The sequence below is a fragment of the Boleophthalmus pectinirostris genome, unplaced genomic scaffold (genome assembly GCF_026225935.1).
Source record: "Boleophthalmus pectinirostris isolate CB_2022bp ecotype Guang Dong unplaced genomic scaffold, ASM2622593v1 HiC_scaffold_21, whole genome shotgun sequence".
NCBI classification, from domain to species: domain Eukaryota; kingdom Metazoa; phylum Chordata; class Actinopteri; order Gobiiformes; family Gobiidae; genus Boleophthalmus; species Boleophthalmus pectinirostris.
Genome location: NW_026571175.1, coordinates 38,286,110 through 38,311,109, shown reverse-complemented (window position 1 = coordinate 38,311,109; position 25,000 = coordinate 38,286,110). Strand labels below are relative to the sequence as shown.

At 45.5% G+C, this 25,000-nt stretch overlaps 2 protein-coding genes across 4 annotated transcripts in view; one reads left to right on the top strand and one right to left on the bottom strand.

Annotated features, from left to right (window-relative positions):
* LOC110174834 (semaphorin-6D-like) overlaps positions 1–5,160 on the top strand; it is a 24,316-nt gene extending 19,156 nt beyond the window's left edge. Inside the window, exons 19-23 of the mRNA XM_055157129.1 lie at positions 1,058–1,108; positions 2,223–2,452; positions 2,732–2,845; positions 3,449–3,856; positions 4,414–5,160. Of these exons, the coding sequence (XP_055013104.1) occupies positions 1,058–1,108; positions 2,223–2,452; positions 2,732–2,845; positions 3,449–3,856; positions 4,414–5,160 (1,550 nt within the window). The remainder of the gene's footprint in view (positions 1–1,057; positions 1,109–2,222; positions 2,453–2,731; positions 2,846–3,448; positions 3,857–4,413) is intronic.
* Positions 5,161–17,340: 12,180 nt separating this feature from the next.
* LOC110174835 (phosphatidylinositol 4-kinase beta-like) overlaps positions 17,341–25,000 on the bottom strand; it is a 22,043-nt gene continuing 14,383 nt past the window's right edge. Inside the window, exons 13-15 of one of the 3 annotated variants that reach the window (XM_055157237.1) lie at positions 24,482–24,602; positions 20,121–20,298; positions 17,341–17,999 (exon numbers count right to left, since the gene is read on the bottom strand). In XM_055157237.1, the coding sequence (XP_055013212.1) occupies positions 17,960–17,999; positions 20,121–20,298; positions 24,482–24,602 (339 nt within the window). In that variant the 3' untranslated portion in view covers positions 17,341–17,959. Of the gene's footprint in view, positions 18,000–18,771; positions 20,299–24,481; positions 24,603–25,000 lie in introns of those variants that run through there. The other 2 variants (XM_055157238.1, XM_055157239.1) reach the window with 2 other exon arrangements.

Genomic DNA, 25,000 nt, shown 5'->3' with positions numbered 1-25,000 from the left:
ATCCTCGACACTATTTCAGTTTCTGTTGGAGGTCAGGAGGTCGTCACTCAGGATTTTAACGGTACGAGGCTCCGCCCCTCCTCCCATTGGTGCTGTGAAGTCGTCCTGAATGTCTCCAGCTCGACGGTGGGATGATGTTCTGGTGTCACAGGAGCATTTCTCTTCCTCCAAACACGACGAGTTAAGTTAAAGCCAAAAATCTGGATGCTGGTCTCCTCCTGCACAGACCTTCACCCAGTCCCTCTCTAGATCCTTCAGGGGTTCATGGACCACAGACCTTCTCCCAGTCCCTCTGTAGATCCTTCAGGGCTTCATGGACCACAGACCTTCTCCCAGTCCCTCTCTAGATCCTTCAGGGCTTCATGGACCACAGACCTTCTCCCAGTCCCTCTCTAGATCCTTCAGGGGTTCATGGACAGACTCCAGGCTGCACGTGTGTCTTCTTCAGCAGGACGACCTTGGAGCTGCAGGTTTTGTCAGTGTCTGTGTCTCAGCTCCTTGAGATGTTTGTCTGGTTCCTCTGGTGAAGTTCTGCTCTGATGTTCTCATGATCTTTAAACTCCTGGAGGTGAGATCTCGTGTGGAGCTCCAGACCCACGTCCACTCACTTTGTTTTTGTTCAATGTTGGAAAAGTCGCACCAACAGTTTCTCCTTCAGCCTCGTGCAGGTGCAGGGTCCGGTCCCTGTCCCTGTCGGTCCCTGTCGGTCCCTGTCGGTCCCTGTCAGATGTTTGTTTTTCTGGTGTTGGACTTTGAGTCTGATTCTCTGGACGTGTTTGAGTTTTTAGTCGAGGTGATTTTCTTTGTGCAGCAAAACTCAAAATTTTCAGTCAGAATCAAATATTTATTTCCCTCAGTGAAATAAAAATCAATTCATAAATTGAAGTGATTTTCTGGAGTTTTTTTTGATGTTTGATTCAGTGTTTAAATAAATCTGTTAAAATCATCAACTGTTTGTTTTTTGTCAGTGGATCAAATTTTATTTCTTTTCTTTTCTTCATTTTATTTTTCACATTTAAATGTTTTTTTATTGATTTGTTTTGTTTGTCGTCGTCAGGCAGCGTCATGGCAACGACCAGGAACCACGACTCCGCCGACGCCGCCTACGGTACGTGACCCCCGACCCCTGACCTCTCTCATGTTCTCCTGCGTGTTCGTTCATGTTCTCTCGTGTTCTCTCATGTTCTCTCGTGTTCTCCTGCGTGTTCGTTCATGTTCTCATGTTCTCATGTTCTCTCTGTTCTCTCATGTTCTCTCGTGTTCTCTGTTCTCTCTCGTTCATGTTCTCCTTGTGTGTTCTTCATGTTCTCTCGTGTTCTCTCGTGTTCTCTCGTGTTCTCCTGCGTGTTCGTTCTCATGTTCTCTGTGTGTTCATGTCTCTCATGTTCTCTCATGTTCTCTCATGTTCTCTCGTGTTCTCTCGTGTTCTCCTGCGTGTTCGTTCATGTTCTCTCATGTTCTCCTGTGTGTTCTCTCATGTTCTCTCATGTTCTCTCGTGTTCTCTCATGTTCTCTCGTGTTCTCTCGTGTTCTCCTGTGTGTTCGTTCATGTTCTCATGTTCGTTCATGTTCTCTCGTGTTCTCTCGTGTTCTCTCGTGTTCTCCTGTGTGTTCGTTCATGTTCTCTCGTGTTCTCTCATGTTCTCTCGTGTTCTCTCGTGTTCTCCTGCGTGTTCGTTCATGTTCTCTCATGTTCTCTCATGTTCTCTCGTGTTCTCCTGCGTGTTCGTTCATGTTCTCCTGTGTGTTCGTTCATGTTCTCTCATGTTCTCTCGTGTTCTCTCATGTTCTCTCGTGTTCTCCTGCGTGTTCGTTCATGTTCTCTCATGTTCTCTCATGTTCTCTCGTGTTCTCTCATGTTCTCTCGTGTTCTCCTGCGTGTTCGTTCATGTTCTCTCATGTTCTCTCGTGTTCTCCTGTGTGTTCGTTCATGTTCTCCTGCGTGTTCGTTCATGTTCTCCTGTGTTCTCTCATGTTCTCTCATGTTCTCTCGTGTTCTCTCATGTTCTCTCGTGTTCTCCTGCGTGTTCGTTCATGTTCTCCTGTGTGTCTCTCATGTTCTCTCATGTTCTCTCGTGTTCTCTCATGTTCTCTCGTGTTCTCCTGCGTGTTCGTTCATGTTCTCCTGTGTGTTCGTTCATGTTCTCTCATGTTCTCTCGTGTTCTCTCATGTTCTCTCGTGTTCTCCTGCGTGTTCGTTCATGTTCTCCTGTGTTCTCCAGGCGTGGGTTCCCTGTCGGACTCTCACGTTCACTACACGCTCCTCGTGGCCTGCGTTCTCGTGGCGTTCTCGCTCGGCGCCGTTTTGTCCGGGTTCCTGGTTTCCTGTTACTGCCGAGGCCCCGCCCACCGAGCCACGCCATTGGCCAAAGACCCGGAGGCGTCGTTACCTCACGCCCTTTCTCTGCGCTCATTGGCCAAACTCAACGGGCTCCTGGACCATCCCAGCAAGGTCCGGACCCAGACCGGGACCCAGACCGGGACCCAGACCAGGACCCAGACCGAGACCAGGACCGAGACCAGGACCGAGACAGGAACAAACTGAGACCAGGACCGGACTGGGACTAAAACTGGAACTGAAGCAGGACTCAACTTAGACTGAAACTAAGAATGAACCGAGACGGAACCAGGACTGAAACTGGGACCAAATCAGGACTAAATCAGGATTAAAATCAGAACTAAACCTGGTCTAAACCCGGTCTAAACCCGGTCTAACCTCGGTCTCTTGCAGGAGCGGTTGGACGTGTCCAGACTTTACTCGTCTCTGGTGAACGGGTCCGAGTTGAACCTGGTGCCTCCTCCAGAACCTCCTGTGGGGGGCGCCGCCGAGCTCCGCCTCTCCCAGGTACCAGGACTAAACCAGGACTAAACCAGGACTGAACCAGGACTGAACCAGGACTGAACCAGGACTGAACCAGGACTGAACCTTAAAGGAAATAAATCAGATTCAGACTCTGTATCGGGTCGATTCTTCTGCTTCTCGTGGTTCTTGTTTGTTTGTTTATTGTTTGTTTGTTGTTGTTTGTTGTTTATTGTTTGTTTATTTGTTTATTGTTTGTTTGTTTATTGTTTGTTGTTTATTGTTTGTTTGTTGTTTGTTTATTGTTTGTTGTTTATTGTTGGTTTGTTGTTTGTTTTGTTTATTGTTTGTTTATTGTTTGTTTGTTGTTTGTTTGTTTATTGTTTGTTGTTTATTGTTTGTTTGTTGTTTATTGTTTGTTGTTGTTTGTTTATTGTTTGTTGTTTATTGTTTGTTTGTTTATTGTTTGTTTTTGTATTGTTTGTTTGTTTATTGTTTGTTTGTTTGTTTGTTTATTGTTTGTTTGTTTATTGTTTATTGTTTGTTTTTGTTTGTTGTTTATTGTTTGTTTGTTTGTTTATTGTTTGTTTGTTTGTTTATTGTTTGTTTGTTTATTGTTTATTGTTTGTTTGTTTGTTTGTTGTTCAGACTCTGTCTCAGGCCGAGGAGGAGTTTGAGTCGACGTTACCGACCCCAGAGACCAGCCCCAGACCCGGACGCTCCCAGAGTCCAGACCAAGACCAGGACCTGGACCAGAGCCAGGACCAGGACTACAGCCGGGATCATAACCAGATCTGCCCCAGCGCCCCCTCAGGCTCCGCCCCCTCAGGCTCCGCCCCCTCGTTCGTGGCGTTCGTGGGACACTCGTCCGTGTTCCAGACGGCAGCGTGTAAGAGCGACAGCGTCCTGACCAACGGGGCGGCGCCGTTCGGCGACAGGAGGACGGCCAATCAGGAGCCGGCGTCCTCGGGGGGCGGGGCTTACCTCCACCAATCACAGACGCTGCCTCAGGCCGACGTGTCGGCGCTGGACGAGCTGCTGCGGCACATCCACGAGGTCAGAGACGAATTAACACGAACCTCTGACCCCTGACGTCACCCTGTGACCTCTGACCCCTGACGTCACCCTGTGACCTCTGACCCCTGACGTCACCCTGTGTTTGGTTTCAGAGTCGAGCGTCTCGGTTCGTCCAGGTTCTTCTCACGTTTTAAACTAAAGTTTTACATTTGAACATTTTCTTTGTTTGGTGAAACTCGACTCGACGTTTTACACGAAAACAAGACACAAAGTTTATTTGAAAACCTGGTGTTTATTTCCTGTTTCCTGATTAAATCTGGAGACAAAAACAAACAACAAAAATTAGACTCCAACTTCACGAGACGAAGCACACGAATGACATCACTCATGTCCATGTGTGACAGGGGCTTTTACTGCTCCAGTGTAAACTGGGGGTAAAGAACACACTCAGGTCCCTCAGGTCGTCCTCAGGTCCCTCAGGTCGTCCTCAGGTCCTTCAGGTCCCTAAGGTCATCCTCAGTTCTCTCAGGTCCCTCAGGTCGTCCTCAGGTCCCTCAGGTCGTCCTCAGGTCGTGACTTGTGTGTTTGTGTTTCAGGTCAGCGCTTCAGGAACTGGAGGAATCAAAGTCCTGACGTCGACGTCGTCGTCGGGTTTGTACCCGCCGCTCCACCCCAACCACCCCCACCTGCACCTGCCGCCCCGAGCCCCGCCCACGGCCCCGCCCCCTCACACCAGCACCACGCGCACCCACCACTACGGCCCCAAACCCCCCGACCCCGCCCACCACCCGACCCCGGCGCCGGCCAAACTCCTGGACCCGCCCCTCGGCTCCAAACGCCACGCGGGCCACGCCCCCCGACAGCTCGTCAAGATGCCCGCCGCGCCCAGGACGCCCGGCCTCGCTCAGACCCCGGTCCAGACCCAGGTCCAGACCCAGGTCCAGACCCAGGTCCAGACCCAGGTCCAGACCCAGGCCGGGTTTTTGGCCCACATGAACACGAACAGCAGCAGTAACGGTCCGGGCGGCGGCGGTGGCGGCGGCGGCGGCGTCAGAGCGGCGGTGAGTCTGACGCGGCAGCACAGCTACAGCGAAGGCCCCAAGAGTCACAGAGTCGCCGTGAGGCGGAGCCTGTCGCTCAAGCCGCAGATCCCCCCGAAACCGTTGTTCCTGCCCAACGCCGCCACGCTCGCCGAAACGCTCACGGAAACACTACCGGAGACGCTCACGGAGCGACTCACGGGGACGATGACGGAGACGAGAGCGACGGAGCGGCGAGTCGAGCGGCGAGCGCCGGAGCGGCGAGCGACGGAGCGGCGAGCGGGCGACAGACGAGAGAAATAAGCAATAACTTAAACCATAAAATGGACAAACACTCAGAGCAGGACCCGACCGATTTATCGTTTGGTCGATATTATCGGACGATCCGCCTCTGGACTCGACATAAACGTCGACGTTTGGAGCCGACGGTCGACGAGTTTCACCTCGAATGAAACTCAGAGTCTCCAGATCCAGATTCAGATTCAGATTCAGATTCAGATTCAGATTCAGAACGTTTTAAATCCAGAGTCTTTGGTGCAGGAAAAACAGTAAATGTTTAATTTGAGTTTTGATGAAGGATCAATGTTTAAAAACGTCTGTCCTGCCTGTGTGAAGTGGCTCTGTGTGAAGTGACTCTGGTGTGTGTGACTCTGTGTGAAGTGACTCTGTGTGAAGTGGCTCTGTGTGAAGTGACTCTGGTGTGTGTGACTCTGTGTGAAGTGACTCTGGTGTGTGACTCTGGTGTGTGGACTCTGTGTGAAGTGACTCTGTGTGAAGTGACTCTGGTGTGTGTGACTCTGTGTGAAGTGACTCTGGTGTGTGACTCTGGTGTGTGACTCTGGTGTGTGGACTCTGGTGTGTGACTCTGGTGTGTGACTCTGGTGTGTGCACGTGTGACTGGGCCCGCTGATGTGTGAATGAGCCACATTTACACTGGATCATTATTTAATGATTCAAATGTGATCCGTTCGACTCTTTAAATCTGACGTAAAAACGCAGAGGAGCAGGAAACAAACACAGTTGAATCCAGTCGAGTCGACCTGAAGTTTAGAATCTGTGAAGTTTTTACATCAGTGAATAAATCGACTTTTATCTCGACCGTCGGCTCCAAAGTTCGACTCAGAATCAGATCGAGCAAAACACGACTGAAGGAGGAAATCAAACCAAGTATTTAAGGAGACGAGGACAGAGGAGACGAGGACAGAGGAGACGAGGACAGAGGAGACGAGGACAGAGGAGACGAGGACAGAGGAGACGAGGACAGAGGACACAGGAGTGGAGCGCGGCGGCTGCAGTGACTCAGACTTTTTCAGACTTTTAGTTTGAGTCAAAACTGAACAAAACTTTTTAAAAAGTGGAATGTCGGAAAAACTGTCTGTGGCTCGTCGTGTTTACGGCTCGTCGGGTTGTGGCTCGTCGGGTTGTGGCTCGTCGGGTTTACGGCTCGTCGGGTTTTGGCTCGTCGGGTCGTGGCTCGTCGGGTTTTGGCTCGTCGGGTCGTGGCTCGTCGGGTCGTGGCTCTTCTGGTCGTGGCTCGTCGAGTTTTGGCTCTTCTGGTCGTGGCTCGTCGGGTTTTGGCTCGTCGGGTTGTGGCTCGTCGGGTTTTGGCTCGTCGGGTTGTGGCTCGTCGGGTCGTGGCTCTTCTGGTCGTGGCTCGTCGGGTTTTGGCTCGTCGGGTTTTGGCTCTTCTGGTCGTGGCTCGTCGGGTTTTGGCTCGTCGGGTCGTGGCTCGTCGGGTTTTGGCTCGTCGGGTCGTGGCTCGTCGGGTTTTGGCTCGTCGGGTCGTGGCTCGTCGGGTTTTGGTTCGTCGGGTCGTGGCTCGTCGGGTTGTGGCTCGTCGGGCTGTGGCTCTTCTGGTCGGGCTCGTGGCTCGTCGGGTCGTGGCTCGTCGGGTCGTGGCTCGTCGGTCGTGGCTCGTCGGGTCGTGGCTCGTCGGGTCGTGGCTCGTCGGGTTTCGTGGCTCGTCGGGTCGTGGCTCGTCGGGTTTTGGTTCGTCGGGTCGTGGCTCGTCGGGTCGTGGCTCGTCGGGTCGTGGCTCGTCGGGTTTTGGCTCGTCGGGTCGTGGCTCGTTGGGTCGTGGCTCGTCGGGTTGTGGCTCGTCGGGTCGTGGCTCGTCGGGTTTTGGTTCGTCGGGTCGTGGCTCGTCGGGTTGTGGCTCGTCGGGCTGTGGCTCTTCTGGTCGTGGCTCGTCGGGCCGTGGCTCGTCGGGCTGTGGCTCTTCTGGTCGTGGCTCGTCGGGCTGTGGCTCGTCGGGCCGTGGCTCGTCGGGCCGTGGCTCGTCGGGCGTGTCGTGGCCGTGGGCTCGTCGGGCCGTGGCTCTTCGGGCCGTGGCTCTTCGGGCCGTGGCTCTTCGGGCGTGGCTCTTCGGGCGTGGCTTCTTCGGGCCGTGGCTCTTCGGGCGTGGCTCGTCGGGCCGTGGCTCGTCGGGTCGTGGCTCGTCGGGCTGTGGCTCGTCGGGCTGTGGCTCTTCTGGCCGTGGCTCGTCGGGCTGTGGCTCGTCGGGCTGTGGTCTTCTGGTCGTGGCTCGTCGGGCCGTGGCTCGTCGGGTCGTGGCTCTTCGGGCTGTGGCTCGTCGGGCTGTGGCTCTTCTGGTCGTGGCTCGTCGGGCTGTGGCTCGTCGGGCTGTGGCTCTTCCGGTCGTGTTTGTACCACATTGGTATCGTCGCCTTTTATAACGAAATATTCCTGAAATTAGTAAAAACACGTTTGTACTTTTTAAACGAAACTTTTAAAATCATTAAAGTCACTGTGAAAAAGTCACGATATTTACATCTGCAAATCCCCAAACCCGTTTAGACCGAGTGAAGTCCTGGTCTAGACCTGGTTTAGTCCTGGTTTAGTCCTGGTCTAGTTCTGGTCTAGTTCTGGTCTAGTTCTGGTCTAGTTCTGGTCTGGTCCTGGTCTGGTTCTGGTCTGGTTCTGGTCTGGTTCTGGTCTGGTTCTGGTCTGGTCCTGGTCTAGTTCTGGTCTGGTCCTGGTCTGGTTCTGGTCCTGGTCTGGTCTGGTTTCTGGTCTGGTCTGGTTCTGGTCTGGTTCTGGTTCTGGTTCTGGTTCTGGGATTTGCAGGTCTTTGCTTCTGTGTTGGTTCATGTTATAATATTTGATAATATTTATTCTTCTGATCTGATAATTGTACTTTTTTATTTTTTATTTTTGACTTTTGTCTTTTGTTTTTGCTCTGAACTGAAACGTCTCGACTCAAACGACGTTTTCAAAAACAAATTCAAAGTTTTGGCTGAAAAATCCAATGGAAATTTGTAAAAAAAATCTGAATTTTCTGAATTGTGTCGCTCCAAAACACGACGCCAAAAACAAACTCAAACAAACTTAAAGCAGGTGTTGATTAAAGCTTCACTCTGGCACTTTTCCGCTGGAGGGTCTGAGTCTTGAGTTTTTCTGTTGAGACGTTTTTGTTTGTCTGAAATGTTCCGCAGTGGCTTTAGCACTTTTCTATTTGCATAAAAAAAAAAAACCTGGTCTTGGTGGATTCACGTTTCTGTTTCCATGGCGATAGACACGTTTAATGCTGCGCTGCGGAACATTCTGGACAAAACTTTCGGCGTCTCCGCGGTGACGAGGAGGAAACGGACGGACCAGCGGGAAAGTTCCACAGTGTCTTTAAACGTAAAAACCTGGAGGCTCAGGGTTAAACGTCTGTGGGGGAAAACGGGACTAAAACAAAACCAAGATTTTACATGAAACTTTACATTTTGGACATTTTTGTTTTTACTTCCTGGTTTGGAATCATGATGTCACAACGGGGAATTCTGTCTCTGTTACCACGGCAACTGAACTCCACTAATGTCCCAGAGATTCTGAAGTGACAAATACAAATATAAGAAAAGTCCATGTTCTGTTTGTTATTTGAAATAAACTTTAAATTAAATATTGGAAATTTATTGGAAATCGAGGTCAAAATCTTCTTTTTTGTTTGACACAAAAACGGAAAAATGGAATAAACTGTTTTCACATTTTATTGTTTTTGGTTCTTAATTAAAATTCAAAAGAACAAACAGAACATGGACCAAGAAAACACTTTTGTTTTGTTTAAAGTGTCAGAAATGTGTTTGTGTGAACTGGAACCAAATTATGAACAAACTTCTCTCACTGCCACGTCATCGGTGCGACGGCGTCATCAGTGCGACGACGTCATCGGTGCGACGGCGTCATCGGTGCGACGACGTCATCGGTGCGACGGCGTCATCGGTGCGACGACGTCATCGGTGCGACGGCGTCATCGTGCGACGACGTCATCGGTGCGACGGCGTCATCGGTGCTGAAGTGTCTGTGGTGGTTTTCAGATTCTCGAGTGTGATGACGGCGTCAGATTGTCAGACGGGGCAGACGTCTCTTTTGATCACAGTGTGGTTCATCTGTGTGAAATGTCCCCAAACAAACACAAACCTGCACAAAAACTGAGTCCATCGTTTGTGTTTCGTTTGTGCTGCAAAAAAGTTCAGTTTGTGAGATTCTGGTTCTTCAAATATTCTCAGTTTTATTTTGAGTCGATGAATCAAAATGTGCCTCAGCCTCAAAACAAAAAATTAAACCAATCGTTTGTGTTTGTGTTTGGTTTGTGTGTTTTGTGTGTGACTGGATTCATTTGTGTGAGTTTATTTCTAAAATGATTCATGATTATTTTTGTGGAAATTCTCTGAGTCATCGGCCCAAAATAAAACTGTTCAGATCTGAAGAACCAGAATCTCACAAACTGAACTTTAACAACAAAAAACCAAACACAAACCATCGACAGGTTTTGTGTTTTTGTGCGTTTAACTTCACCACGTTTTGTGTTTTACCATAAAATGTCCAAAGTGTAAATTTAAAAATGTTGAACTTTGTTTTTCTCTCTGTATTAAAACGACAACATTCTGTATTTGAACTCGTTTAACGTCGACTGTTTCGTTTGTTCATGAATCTTTTACCCTCAGACTCTGTGACGTCATCAAACCAACTCTACTGTTTTATTTTCAAACTTTCTTTTTCAACTTTTCTTCACAAATTGTTTCTTCATTTGTGTAAAAGTGTTATTTATATTTACCGCAGGTTTTATCTCCAGAGAATCGTCAGAATCGTCACATTTTCAAATGGAACTTTATCCTAAAACTTGTGGATGTTTTAACAAAAATATTAAAATCAAATGTGAGGAAAGTTCATTTAAAGTTTGTAAAATCACCAAACACTTGCAGCTTTTGGACCTGAGCCTTTTCTGTTTTTAAAATTCAAAACTTAAACTGTTGAATAATAAAGGTGTTTGTAACGAAGCAATAACTCCCTGATGCTGCTGGAGCCACAGCGCCCCCTGCTGGACACTCTGTACAGTGCACTGGTCAAAATAAAACTCACCAGAAATCACCAGAGTCCGACTCTTCACTGTCGCCGCGGAAACAGACACGCGCCAATAAAATGATAAATGTTCATAAACACAGCAACGTTTAAATATACAAAGAATATTTCTCTGAGTATTTGTGAGTATTTGTGTGAGTATTTGTGTGAGTATTTGTGAGTATTTTGTGAGTATTTGTGTGAGTATTTGTGTGAGTATTTGTGTGAGTATTTGTGAGTATTTGTGTGAGTATTTGTGAGTATTTGTGTGAGTATTTGTGAGTATTGTGTGAGTATTTGTGTGAGTATTTGTGAGTATTGTGTGTGTGAGTTTGTGAGTATTGTGTGTGAGTATTTGTGTGAGTATTTGTGAGTATTGTGTGAGTATTTGTGTATTTGTGTGAGTATTTGTGAGTATTTGTGTGAGTATTTGTGTGAGTATTTGTGAGTATTTGTGAGTATTTGTGTGAGTATTTGTGAGTATTTGTGTGAGTATTTGTGTGAGTATTTGTGAGTATTTGTGTGAGTATTTGTGAGTATTTGTGTGAGTATTTGTGTGAGTATTTGTGAGTATTTGTGTGAGTATTTGTGAGTATTTGTGTGAGTATTTGTGAGTATTTGTGTGAGTATTTGTGAGTATTTGTGTGAGTATTTGTGTGAGTATTTGTGAGTATTTGTGTGAGTATTTGTGTGAGTATTTGTGAGTGTGAGTATTTGTGTGAGTATTTGTGAGTATTTGTGTGAGTATTTGTGTGAGTATTTGTGAGTATTTGTGTGAGTATTTGTGAGTATTTGTGTGAGTATTGTGTGAGTATTTGTGTGAGTATTTGTGTGAGTATTTGAGTATTTGTGAGTATTGTGTGAGTATTTGTGTGAGTATTGAGTGTGAGTATTTTGTGTATTTTGTGAGTATTTTGTGAGTATTTGTGTGAGTATTTGTGTGAGTATTTGTGTGAGTATGTGAGTATTTGTGTGAGTATTGTGTGAGTATTTGTTGTGAGTATTTGTGAGTATTTGTGTGAGTTTTTTGTGTGAGTGAGTATTTGTGTGAGTATTTGTGTGAGTATTTGTGAGTATTTGTGTGAGTATTTGTGAGTATTTGTGTGAGTATTTGTGAGTATTTTGTGAGTATTTGTATGAGTAATTTTGTATTTGTGTGAGTATTTGTGAGTATTTGTGAGTATTGTGAGTATTTTGTGAGTATTTGTGTGAGTATTTGTGAGTATTTGTGTGAGTATTTGTGTATTTTTGAGTATTTGTGAGTATTTGTTGAGTATTTGTGAGTAGTGTGAGTATTTGTGAGTATTTTGTGAGTATTTTGTGAGTATTTGTATTTTGTGAGTATTTGTGTGAGTATTTGTGTGTGTGAGTATTGTGTGAGTATTTGTTGTGTATTTGTGAGTATTTGTGATTGTGTATGTGTATTTGTGTATTTTTGTGATTTGTATTTTGTATTTGTGTGAGTATTTGTTTGTGAGTATTTGTGTGAGTATTTGTGTGAGTATTGTGTGAGTATTTGTGAGTATTTGTGAGTATATTTGTGAGTATTTGTGTGAGTATTGTGAGTATTTGTGAGTATTTGTGAGTATTTGTGAGTATTTGTGTGTAGTAGTTTTGTGAGTATTTGTGTGAGTATTTGTGAGTGTGAGTATTTGTGTGAGTATTTTTGTGTGAGTATTTGTGTGAGTATTTGTGAGTATTTGTTGTGTGAGTATTTGTGAGTATTTGAGTATTTGTGTGAGTATTTTGTGAGTATTTGTGAGTATTTGTGAGTATTGTGTGTGAGTATTTTTGTGTGAGTATTGTGTGTGAGTATTTGTGAGTATTTGTGAGTATTTGTGAGTATTTGTGAGTATTTGTGTGAGTATTGTGAGTATTTGTGTGAGTATTTGTGTGAAGTATTTGTGAGTATTTTGTGTGAGTATTTGTGAGTATTTGTGTGATTTGTGAGTATGAGTATTTGTGAGTATTTGTGTGAGTATTGTGAGTGTGAGTAGTGAGTATTGTGAGTATTTGTGTGAGTATTTGTGTGAGTATGTATGAGTATTTGTGAGTATTTGTGTGATGTGTGATTTGTGTGGTATTGTGAGTATTTGTGTGATATTTTGTGATTTGATATTTGTGAGTATTTGTTTTGTGTGAGTATTGTGTATTGTGAGTATTTGTGTGAGTATTTGTATTTGTGAGTATTTGTGTGAGTATTTGTGTGAGTATTTGATTTGTGTGTAGTATTTGTGTATTTGTGTATTTGAGTATTTGTGAGTATTTGTGTATTTTGTGAGTATTTGTGAGTATTTGTATGAGTATTTGTGAGTATTGTGAGTGTGAGTATTTGTGAGTATTTTGTGAGTATTTTGAGTATTTGTGTGAGTATTTGTGTGAGTATTTTGTGAGTATTTGTGAGTATTTGTGTGAGTATTTGTGAGTATTTGTGTGAGTATTTGTGAGTATTTGTATGAGTTTTGTGAGTATTTGTTGTGATATTTGTGAGTATTTGTTGAGTTTGTGAGTATTTGTGAGTATTTGTTTGTGAGTATTTGTGAGTATTTGTGTGAGTATTTTGTGAGTATTTGTGAGTATTTGAGTATTTGTGAGTATTGTATGAGTATTTGTGAGTAGTGAATTTGTGTGTGAGTATTTGTGTGAGTATTTGTATGTAGTTTGTGAGTTGTGAGTATTTGTGTGTATTTTTGTGAGTATTTGTGTGAGTATTGTGAGTATTGTGAGTATTGTGTGAGTATTTTGTGTGAGTATTTGTGAGTATTTGTGTGAGTATTTGTGTGAGTATTTGTGAGTATTTGTGAGTAATTTTGTGTGTATTTGTGAGTATTTGTTCAGTATTTTATGAGTATTTGTGAGTATTTGTGTGAGTAGTATTTGTGTGAGTATTTGTGAGTGTGAGTATTGTGTGAGTATTTTGTGAGTATTTGTGAGTATTTGTTGTGAGTATTTGTGTGAGTATTTGTGAGTATTTGTGTGAGTATTTGTGAGTATTTGAGTATTGTGAGTATTTGTGTGAGTATGTTGTGAGTATTTGTGAGTATTGTGTGAGTATTTGTATTTGTGTAGTATTTGTGAGTATTTGTGAGTATTTGTGTGAGTATTTGTGAGTATTTTGTGAGTATTTGTGAGTATTTTGAGTATGAGTATTTGTGAGTATTCTTTGTGTGAGTATTTGTGAGTTTTGAGTGTGAGTATTTGTGTGAGTATTTGTATGAGTATTTGTGAGTATTTGTGTGAGTATTGTGAGTATTTGTGAGTATTTGTGTGAGTATTGTGAGTATTTGTGAGTATTTGTGAGTATGTGAGTATTTTTGTATTTGTGAGTATTTGTGTGAGTATTTGTGAGTATTTGTGTGAGTATTTGTGAGTATTTGTATGAGTATTTGTGAGTATTTGTGTGAGTATTTGTGAGTATTTGTGAGTATTTGTGAGTATTTGTGAGTATTTTGTGAGTATTTGTGTGAGTATTTGTGAGTATTTGTGTGAGTATTTGTGAGTATTTGTGAGTATTTGTGTGATTCTCTGTCGTGTCTTTCATGTTTTGTCTGTTAAACTTTTGTGTCTTAAAATGCAAAAAATCAGTGAAGATCGAGTCAGAGTGTGAACTGTTCTCATACAAGAGAGTGAGGTTCTGTTGGTTCTGTTGAGGTTCTGTTGAGGTTCTGTTGGTTCTGTTGAGGTTCTGTTGAGGTTCTGTTGGTTCTGTTGAGGTTCTGTTGGTTCTGTTGAGGCGTTTTCTTTTGAAACTTTCCCAGGGGCATTACAAAAGCGCTCGACATGTTTTTACATCGTTGTTCAGTAAAATCAGTTCTTTATTAAGTCCAAAGTTCTTTCTGTTCCACGTGTCCCGGTTCTTTGTGCGGTTCTAAACACAAACTCTGAGTTCTACCGTTGAGTCGCCTGTAGATGGCGCCGTCCCCGTTCACATAAAGAGTTTCCACTGTTTGAGTTTTGGTCTTTTTCTGGTCCTGGTTTGTTTGAGCGACAGAGACGACCTGGAGGATCACGAGAACCTCAAGTCAAACTCAAATATCAAAATATAATAACATGTGCTCCTCACCAACGCCGCGCCTCACCTCCTGCCCACACTGACCCCACTGACGACCCTGACCCCACACTGACCCCCCAACTGACTGACCCCCACACTGACTGACCCCACACTGACCCCAACGCTGACCCTGACCCCACACTGACCCCAACGCTGACCCCTGACCCCCACACTGACCCCAACACCTGACCCACTGACCCCCACACTGACCCCTGACCCCACACTGACCCCCACTGACCCTGACCCCCACACTGACCCCAACACTGACCCCAACGCTGACCCCTGACGCTGACCCCTGAACCCCACACTGACCCCAACGCTGACCCTGACCCCCACACTGACCCTGACCCCCACACTGACCCCAACACTGACCCTGACCCCCACACTGACCCCTGACGCTGACCCCTGACCCCCACACTGACCCCCACTGACCCTGACCCCCACACTGACCCCCACACTGACCCCAACTGACTGACCCCTACCTGACCCCTGACCCCACACTGACCCCACTGACGCTGACCACTGACCCCCACACTGACCCTGACCCCCACACTGACCCCCACACTGACCCTGACCCCCACACTGACCCCAACGCTGACCCTGACCCCACACTGACCCCCACACTGACCCTGACCCCCACACTGACCCCAACTGACCCCTGACCCCACACTGACCCTGACCCCCACACTGACCCCCACACTGACCCCTGACCCCCACACTGACCCCAACGCTGACCCTGACCCCCACACTGACCCCACTGACCCTGACCCCACACTGACCTCAAACACTAACCCTGACCCCCACACTAACCCCTGACCCTAAACTCGTCCACGTCTGTGACCTGCACCAACAGGAAGATTATTTTTCCTAAATCGTCTATGAAGTGTTTTTCACTTTTCACCACCGACGACGTCATGAATATTTAACTTATAAAATGATTTTATAAAATAATAATATATTTTTATCAAGACGTGTTTGTGCAAAGTAAAGAGACGGAGATGAGTTTGTGTTTGTGTCAAATAATCTCAGACTCAGAGTCACATTAGAGTCATTTTAATGAAGTAAAAACAAGGCAAAAGTTTGGCTCAGATTCAGCAGCAGCTCAAACTCACAAAAACAAACAACAAACCACTGGTCCAGGTCCAGGTCCACGGTCCAGGTCCAGGTCCTGGTCCAGGTCCAGGTCCCGGTCCAGGTCCCGGTCCAGGTCTCTGTGAGTCTGAGCTGTGGTGAATGAGACTCTTGTGTAAAAGCACTTTTTGGAGTCGTTTCGTTGCATTGATAAAGTCTGTACCTTCTGCTCAAGGCCTCGACACATTCACACGATTTACACACAAAAAACAACAAAAACAACAAAAACATAAACCGACACACAAAAAACAAAAACAAACGACACTAAAGGATTTACAGTCCGACACTCGTCTAAGTGTTTAAAGTTTGTTAGTGGTTTTCAGACACAGACTCGACCTTCATTCAAACTTCAGCAGCACCAAAAAATAAAAACACTTCAGTCCAGTTTGTTTCTCCTCAAACTCAGAGACGTGTCTGTTTATGATTTAAAGACACACTGTGGAACTTTCCTGCTGGACCCTCGACCACGTGTTCGTCTCCGTGTTTCTAGTCTGGATCATTTCACATCACAACATCGTCACAATAAAGTGCCACATGTTTAAAATTTCAAAATAAAAAACTGGGACATGTCTGTTTTGTTTTTTTTGTGGTTGGTGAAAAGAAAATTGTGACACGAGACTGAAATTAAGGAAAATTATTCAGGAGAGAAATTCACAATGAACATGAGTCAGTTAAGTTTCATTTTCTTTGAGTTTTGAAGTAGATTTTTTGTATTTTACCAAAACAAATGTCAGTTTTTGTCTCTTCACTGTTGCAGGAGATAAAATTGGTCAAAAATCGAGACACTGGGACATTTCTGGTATAAAACGACTGGTTTTGTGTCAGTCTGCAGGGACGAGGACACGGGGTCAGGACCGGGACTGTCCCGAGGACACGGGGTCAGGACCGGGACTGTCCCGAGGACACGGGGTCAGGACCGGGACTGTCCCGAGGACACGGGGTCAGGACCGGGACTGTCCCGAGGACACGGGGTCAGGACCGGGACTGTCCCGAGGACACGGGGTCAGGTTTTTTCAGTCGGTTCAGAAAGTTGAGCCACGATTCTCCCCCAAAAACCTGAGGGATTTGTTTTTAAGACGTAAATGTGACGAGTTTGTGAAGCTGATCCAAAAACACAGAACGAGCAGGTCAGAAGTCTGAGGGTCAGAAGTCTGAGGGTCAAGTCTGAGGGTCAGAAGTCTGAGGGTCAGAAGTCTGAGGGTCAGAAGTCTGAGGGTCAGAAGTCTGAGGGAGAGTCTATGTCCAGAGTTCTATCAGCGTTGACTCTGAACCTCGTGGACAAACTGGAGTAAAGTGTTTTTTTTGGCGCGTCACATCTGCACAGGTTTAGTTGGACGGTAAAAGTTTGGATCTTTCACATCTGGAGAACGTCACAGAACAAAAGCACAGAACAAAAGCTCAGAGTGGATAAAGACTCAGAGCAGCGACGCCGCGGCGGCGGCGGCGGCGACACCGGAACAAGACTTCAACATCCAAACTCCAGAGCGATGTTCAGGCGCAGGGGGAGGAGCCACGAATCTGTGTATCATTCATTTGTAAAATAAGAAAACAAAAAAACTAATGTTTTCTTCATTATTTGTCTCCAAAACCAAAATGAAAAAACAGATAATGAAAAACAAATGTTTTCTCAGTTTTTGATTTTGTGTTTAAATAAAAAATGGAAAAAAACAGTATCACGACTGTTTCCCGTTTATGTGACTTCAGTGACTGAGATGCCAGACTGATCCAGGACCAGACCGGGACCAGACCGGGACCAGACCCGGGACCAGACCCGGACCAAACCCGGACCAGACCGGGACCAGACCAGACTCCAAGCTTTGACTCTGAGTCTCTGCAGGGTCCAAGCCTCAGCTTCGAGCTCCGGTCCTGCCCTGGGCTCTGAGCCTCTGGTCTGGTCCAGGTGTGGTCCAGGTGTGGTCCAGGTGTGGTCCAGGTGTGGTCCAGGTGTGGTCCAGGTGTGGTCCAGGTGTGGTCTGGTCCAGGTGTGGTCCAGGTGTGGTCCAGGTGTGGTCCAGGTGTGGTCCAGGTGTGGTCCCGGTGTGGTCCCGGTGTGGTCCCAGGACCTGGATCAGTCCTGGTTCAGTCCGTATGTACCACAAAATTCCGACATCTCAGTCACTGAAGTCACGTAAACAGGAAACGGTCATGATCCATTTTTTTCATTTTTCATTTAAACACAAAATCAAAAACTGAAAAAACTAATCATTTTCTGTTTTTTCATTTTGGTTTTGGAGACAAATAATGAAGAAAACATTTGATTTTTCATTTTCTTATTTTTGATTTTATATTGAAAAACAAATGAACGACACACGGATTTCCACGATTTTTCACGTAAACTGAACCGGACCAGAGTCCATGGAGCCCAAACCGCGGCCGTGAACACTTCCTGTTTGCAGTTCAGCTCTGTCCGTTTAAACCGTCTCTGGTTCAAAACAACAGGAATGTGCAGGAAATAAAACACGACATTTAAATAAAAGTGTAACGCTTGAAATCCAAGACCTTTCAAAATAAAACGCAAACATACAAAATAAAAGGTCAGATGATCCGTGGAGGAGGAGGAGTTAAAACGCCGGCGTCTGGAGGAGAGTCGTGAGTTTAAAACATCAAACATGTGAGAACCGTCGAGAAACACGACCTGGAAACAAATCAAATAAATAAAAAAAAACAAAAAACAAAAAAACAAACAACAGAATTTACAGGAAAATCTGAAATGTGTGTTGAAAATGAAAGTTTCAGTCGTGACATTTAAAGACGAGGTTTGAACTGAAACATTCTCAGGTCTCCAGGTTCTGAGTCTCTCCTCCCTCTGCTCTCTGTGCTGAGTCCCTCCCCCTTCAGAGCACCACCCCAACACACTCACATGAAACTCCTGCACGAACATCAGGTTTGTCGCGTCGCTCTGTTCACTTTTGTGTCGTGTTTTTGTGTTTTTATGGAGAGTTGTGGTGTGGGAGGACGTGTGGGCGGAGCCTCGTACAGACTCGTACTGTGAACCGTAAGGAGAGATCTCTAGATTACTCAAACACTGACACATGACTCTAAAGTCTTCAGGCAGGTTTGTGACGTTAGAGCTCGAGTGAACATAGATTTTTCAGAAAACCCCGTCTTTAAATTTAAATTGAATCTTTAGTGTTTTTTTTCGCTGGTGCCAAAGTTTTAACCTTTTTGCAAATTCTTCAAATAAAACGTGAAAAACAGATTTTAAAACCGTTGGGACTCTTTGGAAATGAAAATAAAACATTTTTATATAAAATGTTGAGTTTTAAATTTCATCGTAAATCCACAAACATATTTACACTTTTGATTCAGAGGAGCCACGTTAGCTCCACGTTAGCTTGATGTTAGCTCCACGTTAGCTTGATGTTAGCTTGATGTTAGCTCCACGTTAGCGTTAGCTTGATGTTAGCTCCACGTTAGCTTTGATGTTAGCTTGATGTTAGCTCCACGTTAGCTCCACGTTAGCTTGATGTTAGCTTGATGTTAGCTCCACGTTAGCGTGACGTTAGCTTGATGTTAGCGTGACGTTAGCGTGTTCAGGAGGTCAGAACTGTTTGTTGAGTGTTTTTATAATAAATTTGTAACTGGTTTTGGTTTTAGTGAAATTTTGACTTGAGATTTTCACTTTGTAATTTAGAATATTCATAAAAGTGCTTTTGTCATTTCATTATTTCTGTCGTTTTATCACAAAATTGAATCCTTCACTGATTTTTGGCAAAAACGAAACACGTCTCCAGACTTTTGGCAAATTCACTGAAGCTTCATCAAAAAAAAAAAAAAAAAAATCTTTAATAATGTAAAAGATTTCGCCGCGTTTTTCAAAAGAAACATCTGTGTTTAGATTCATTTGGTTTCGTGCAACAAACGTTGAGCTTTTAGATTTAATTTTAGTTCTTAAAGTTGTGAGTCTGAGAGCTTTAAGTTCTAATGTTCTGTAGTTCTGTTGTTCTGTTGTTCCTGGTCACACTCAGAGCTGGAGTCGTGTTTAAGCTCTAAACGTTCTGTTCCACCTCGTGACGTCATGAACAAAACTCCAGGTCTGTGTGCGACGACGAAACGACACAAGAACACAGATCCAGATGAACATAGAACGTAGAACGGCCCTTTAAACGTGTAAACAGTTGGTTTTTTTCATTCTGTTGGACGTGAGTTTTTGTGCTGAGTTTGTTTGTGCAATTTTTACAATTTTAGTGGTTTTTAAAATAAAATGTTCAGCAGCTCAGAGCCCCGACGCCATCTTGTCTCCTCCTCTTTTCCCGCTCTTTTCTCAGGTTTTCCCGCCGTTCCGCTGCTGTTGGATCCAGTCGAGTCCAGTTTATGTAACAGTTTAAAACGAGAAACTTTGAAAATGTTTTTGTGTAAAACCTGCAGACAGTATTCAGTCCAGATCTCTGGTTTAATCTGGGTTAATCCTGGTTTAGACCCAGTTCAGACCTGGTTTAGACCCAGTTCAGACCTGGTTCAAAGGTCTGATCAAGTCTGTTCCATAAACATCCTTCTTCTGCAAATCCAGATTCAGTTCATTCAGTCTCAAACAGGGTCTGTTCTTCTCTAGTCCTGGTTCAGTCCTGGTTCAGCCCAGATTCAGTCTGGATTCAGTCTTGGTTCAGCCTTCGTTTAGTCGTCTTTTAGTCCAGGTTTGGGATCAAGTCCGTTAACATTTCGATAGAGTTTAGTCCTGGTTGAGTCCTGCTGTAGACCTGGTTCAGACCCAGTACAGACCCCTGTAGTCCTGCTGTAGTCCCGGTTGAGTTCTCACATGATCCCGTTGGTGACGTACTGGAAGCTGTCGTAGAGTTTGGTGGTGATGGACCTCATGGACCCGTCCACCAGCTGCTCCACCAGCCCCTGCAGCTGCTCCTCCGTCAGGCTCATGTGGAAACGCTCCTTCAGCCCACGGATGGTGCTGGAGCCGTGGAAGCAGGGCAGGTGCGACCCTGTCAGACAGGAGCCAGAGAGGGCGGAGTTAAGACAGGAGCAGACGCACAACTACACACAACACACAACTACACACAAACACACAACTAACACAGACGCACAACTACACACAGACACACAACACAGACGCACAACTACACACAAACAACACAACACACAACTAACACACAGACACACTACAACACAACACACAACACACACACGCACAACACACAACTAACACAACTACACACCAACACACAACACACACTACACACAAACACACAGACGCACAACCACAACACACACAACTACACACAAACACACACACACGCACAACTACACACAAACACACAACTACACACAGACGCACAACTACACACAAAACACAACTACACTACACACACAACTACACACACGCACTACACACAGACGCACAACTACACACAGACGCACAACTACACACAGACGCACAACTACACACAGACGCACAACTACACACAGACGCAACACACAACTACACACAAACGCACAACTACACACAGACGCACAACTACACACAGACACACAACTACACACAGACGCACAACTACACACAACACACACAACTCACACAACTACACAGACGCACAACTACACACAGACGCACAACTACAGCACAACTACACACAGACACCACAACTACAACTACACACAGACTACACACAGACGCACACTACACACAGACGCACACAACCACAGACGCACAACTACACACAAACGCACAACTACACACAGACGCACAACTACACACAGACGCACAACTACACACAAACACACAACTACACACAAACGCACAACTACACACAGAGCACAACACACACAGACGCACAACTACACACAACACACAACTACACACAGACGCACAACTACACACAGAGCACAACTACACACACACACAACACACACACACACACTACACACAAACGCACAACTACACACAGACGCACAACTACACACAGACGCACAACTACACACACACACAACTAACACACGCACAACTACACACACGCACAACTACACACAGACGCACAACTACACACAACACACAACTACACACAGACGCACACACACGCACAACACACAACACACAACTCACACAAACACCAACTACACACACACGCACAACTACACTACACAACACACACACGCACAACTACACACAGACGCACAACTACACACAAACACACAACTACACACAAACACACAACTACACACAGACGCACAACTACACACAACCACACAACTACACACAGACGCACAACTACACACAAACGCACAACTACACACAGACGCACAACTACACACAAACACACAACTACACACAGACGCACAACTACACACAGACGCACAACTACACACAGACGCACAACTACACACAAACGCACAACTACACACAGACGCACAACTACACAGACGCACAACTACACACAGACGCACAACTACACACAAACGCACAACTACACACAAACGCACAACTACACACAAACGCACAACTACACACAGACGCACAACTACACACAGAGCACAACTACACACAAACGCACAACTACACACACACACACACACGCACAACTACACACAAACGCACAACTACACAACACACAACTACACACAGACGCACAACTACACACAGACGCACAACTACCACACACAACTACACAAACGCACAACTACACAAACGCACAACTACACACAGACGCACAACTACACACAAACGCACAACTACACACAGACGCACAACTACACACAGACGCACAACTACACAAACACACAACTACACACAAACGCACAACTACACACAGACGCACAACTACACACAGACGCACAACTACACACAGACGCACAACTACACACAAACACACAACTACACACAGACGCACAACTACACACAGATGCACAACTACACACAGACGCACAACTACACACAGACGCACAACTACACACAGACGCACACACAGACGCACAACTACACACAGACGCACAACTACACACAAACACACAACTACACACAGACGCACAACTACACACAGACGCACAACTACACACAGACGCACAACTACACACAAACACACAACTACACACAGACGCACAACTACACACAGACGCACAACTACACACAGACGCACAACTACACACAAACACACAACTACACACAGACGCACAACTACACACAACCACACAACTACACACAGACGCACAACTACACACAACCACACAACTACACACAGACGCACAACTACACACAAACGCACAACTACACACAAACACACAACTACACACAGACGCACAACTACACACAGACGCACAACTACACACAGACACACTACACACAGCACAACTACACACAAACGCACAACTACACACAAACGCACAACTACACACAAACACACAACTACACACAGACGCACAACTACACACAGACGCAACTACACAAACACACAACTACACACAAACGCACAACTACACACAGACGCACAACTACACACAGACGCACAACTACACACAGACGCACACACACAACACACAACACACACAACCACACAACTACACACAGATGCACAACTACACACAGACGCACAACTACACACAAACGCACAACTACACACAAACGCACAACTACACACAGACGCACAACTACACACAGACGCACAACTACACACAGACGCACAACTACACACAGACGCACAACAACACACAAACTACACACAGACGCACAACTACACAAACACTGAACAAGAAACTTCAAAATGAAATGAACCAACACAAGATGGCGTCAGTCGTTTGTGTATCGTTTGTGTTGTAAAGTTGTGTTTGTGTGATTTTGGTTCTTCAGATTTTCTCAGTTTTATTTTGGTCGATGAGTCAAAATATGAAACAGCCTCAAAACAGCAGAAAATGTTTGTGTTTGTTTTGTTTCAACTTTAACAAAACTCTAAAAAACTTGTGAAGAGAAACGAGCTGCGTCTGTGGAAAAGTCTGGAGTCATTTGCTTTAGATTCACATTTTTTTTTAAATCACACAGACTTTTCCACAGACTCAGGTCGTTGTTTCTATTCAGACAAGACCGAGTCCAAACGGGTCAAGTCTGAGACGAGACCAAGACCAAAAAAAAAAAAAAAACTGGACTCGAGGCCAGTTTCATGCACCACAACATGAGTTCATATGTTAAGAACCAGAATCACACAAACAAAACTTTTTGCAGCACAAACGAGTGACGTAGTTTTTGTGTCGTTGTGACTTTGATGGGGGCGACTTCAGGGAGTTTATCGAAACTACACTAAGAGGCATTAAAAACACAACAAAGTTAAATGCCAAATTATTTTGAATAAAAAAACTGTACACGAAAACTGTTTTGTTTACGATCAGTCGTGGGTTATGAAACGATGGAGCCGCACCTTTCAGCCCAAAGAACAAAAGAACAAAAGAACGTGCCGGACGGTGCCGATCTCTACTTTTCAATATGTAACTAGGACATTGTTTGAAAACTTTCGATGAGTTCTTTCGATGATTTGAACTCAGCTGGTGAAGGCTTTAAAAACCCGGAGGAAAAATGAAAGACGTCACACACGGTCATCATGCTGCGCTCAGCAGCAAACGAGAGAGAGCAGGTCATTGGTGCCGACTTTAACGTCCACATATCGCACGCGTCTGTCAGGAGCGTCTGGCCCAAAACAACGTGCAGGTTATGGACCAGCCGCCTTCTTCTCCTGATATGAATCTGACAGAACACCTCTGGGACGAGCCGGATCACCGCGTGCGCCGTCGTATCCCACTTCCAGCAGCTGACGCGGATCTTCGTACTGCTCTCTTGGAAGAGTTCAACACGATTCCAGTGGCCGAAATCAACTTCTACGCCACGACGAGTGCGAGCGTTACTGGATGCAAACGACGGACACACAAGATACTGACATTTGTTATCTGTGGCTGAATTTTTCTTTAGTTTTTCGATGACCTTTTCTACTGTTGGTTTTGTTCTTTCATGTTCAATATCACTCAAATTTGTAACACCAAATTCATTATTAAATTGAGAAATAATATCAAAAAATTTGACTGTTGCGTTTTTAATGCCTCTTAGTGTAGATCCTCCCCGTGTGTCAGGTCCCTCCTGTGTGTGTCAGGTCCCTCCCCGTGTGTCAGATTGCGTCAGATGCCCTCCCGTACCTTGCTGCATGATCTCGACGATCTGCAGGACCTTCTCCATGTGTTTCCGAGCGGCGATGAGTCCCTGAAGCATCAACATCTTATAATAAATGAACATGTCTCCGTCCAGACCTCCCATGACCTGAAGGACACGAGACGGACACGAGGCGGACACGTGAGAGACCAGAGCCACGGCCGAATGTCTCCCCCAGCCCCAACACCCCCACAACAAACACACAAGAACACCCCCCCCACAACAAACACACAAGAACACCCCCCCCCACAACAAACACACAAGAACACCCCCCCCCAACAACACACACAGAACACCCCCCCACAACAAACACACAAGAACACCCCCCACAACAAACACAAGAACCCCCCCCCCCACACAAACACACAAGAACCCCCCCCCCCCCAACAAACACACAAGAACACCCCCCCACAAACCACAACAAACACACAAGAACACCCCCCCCACAACAAACACACAAGAACCCCCCCCACAACAAACACACAAGACACACACCCCCCACAACA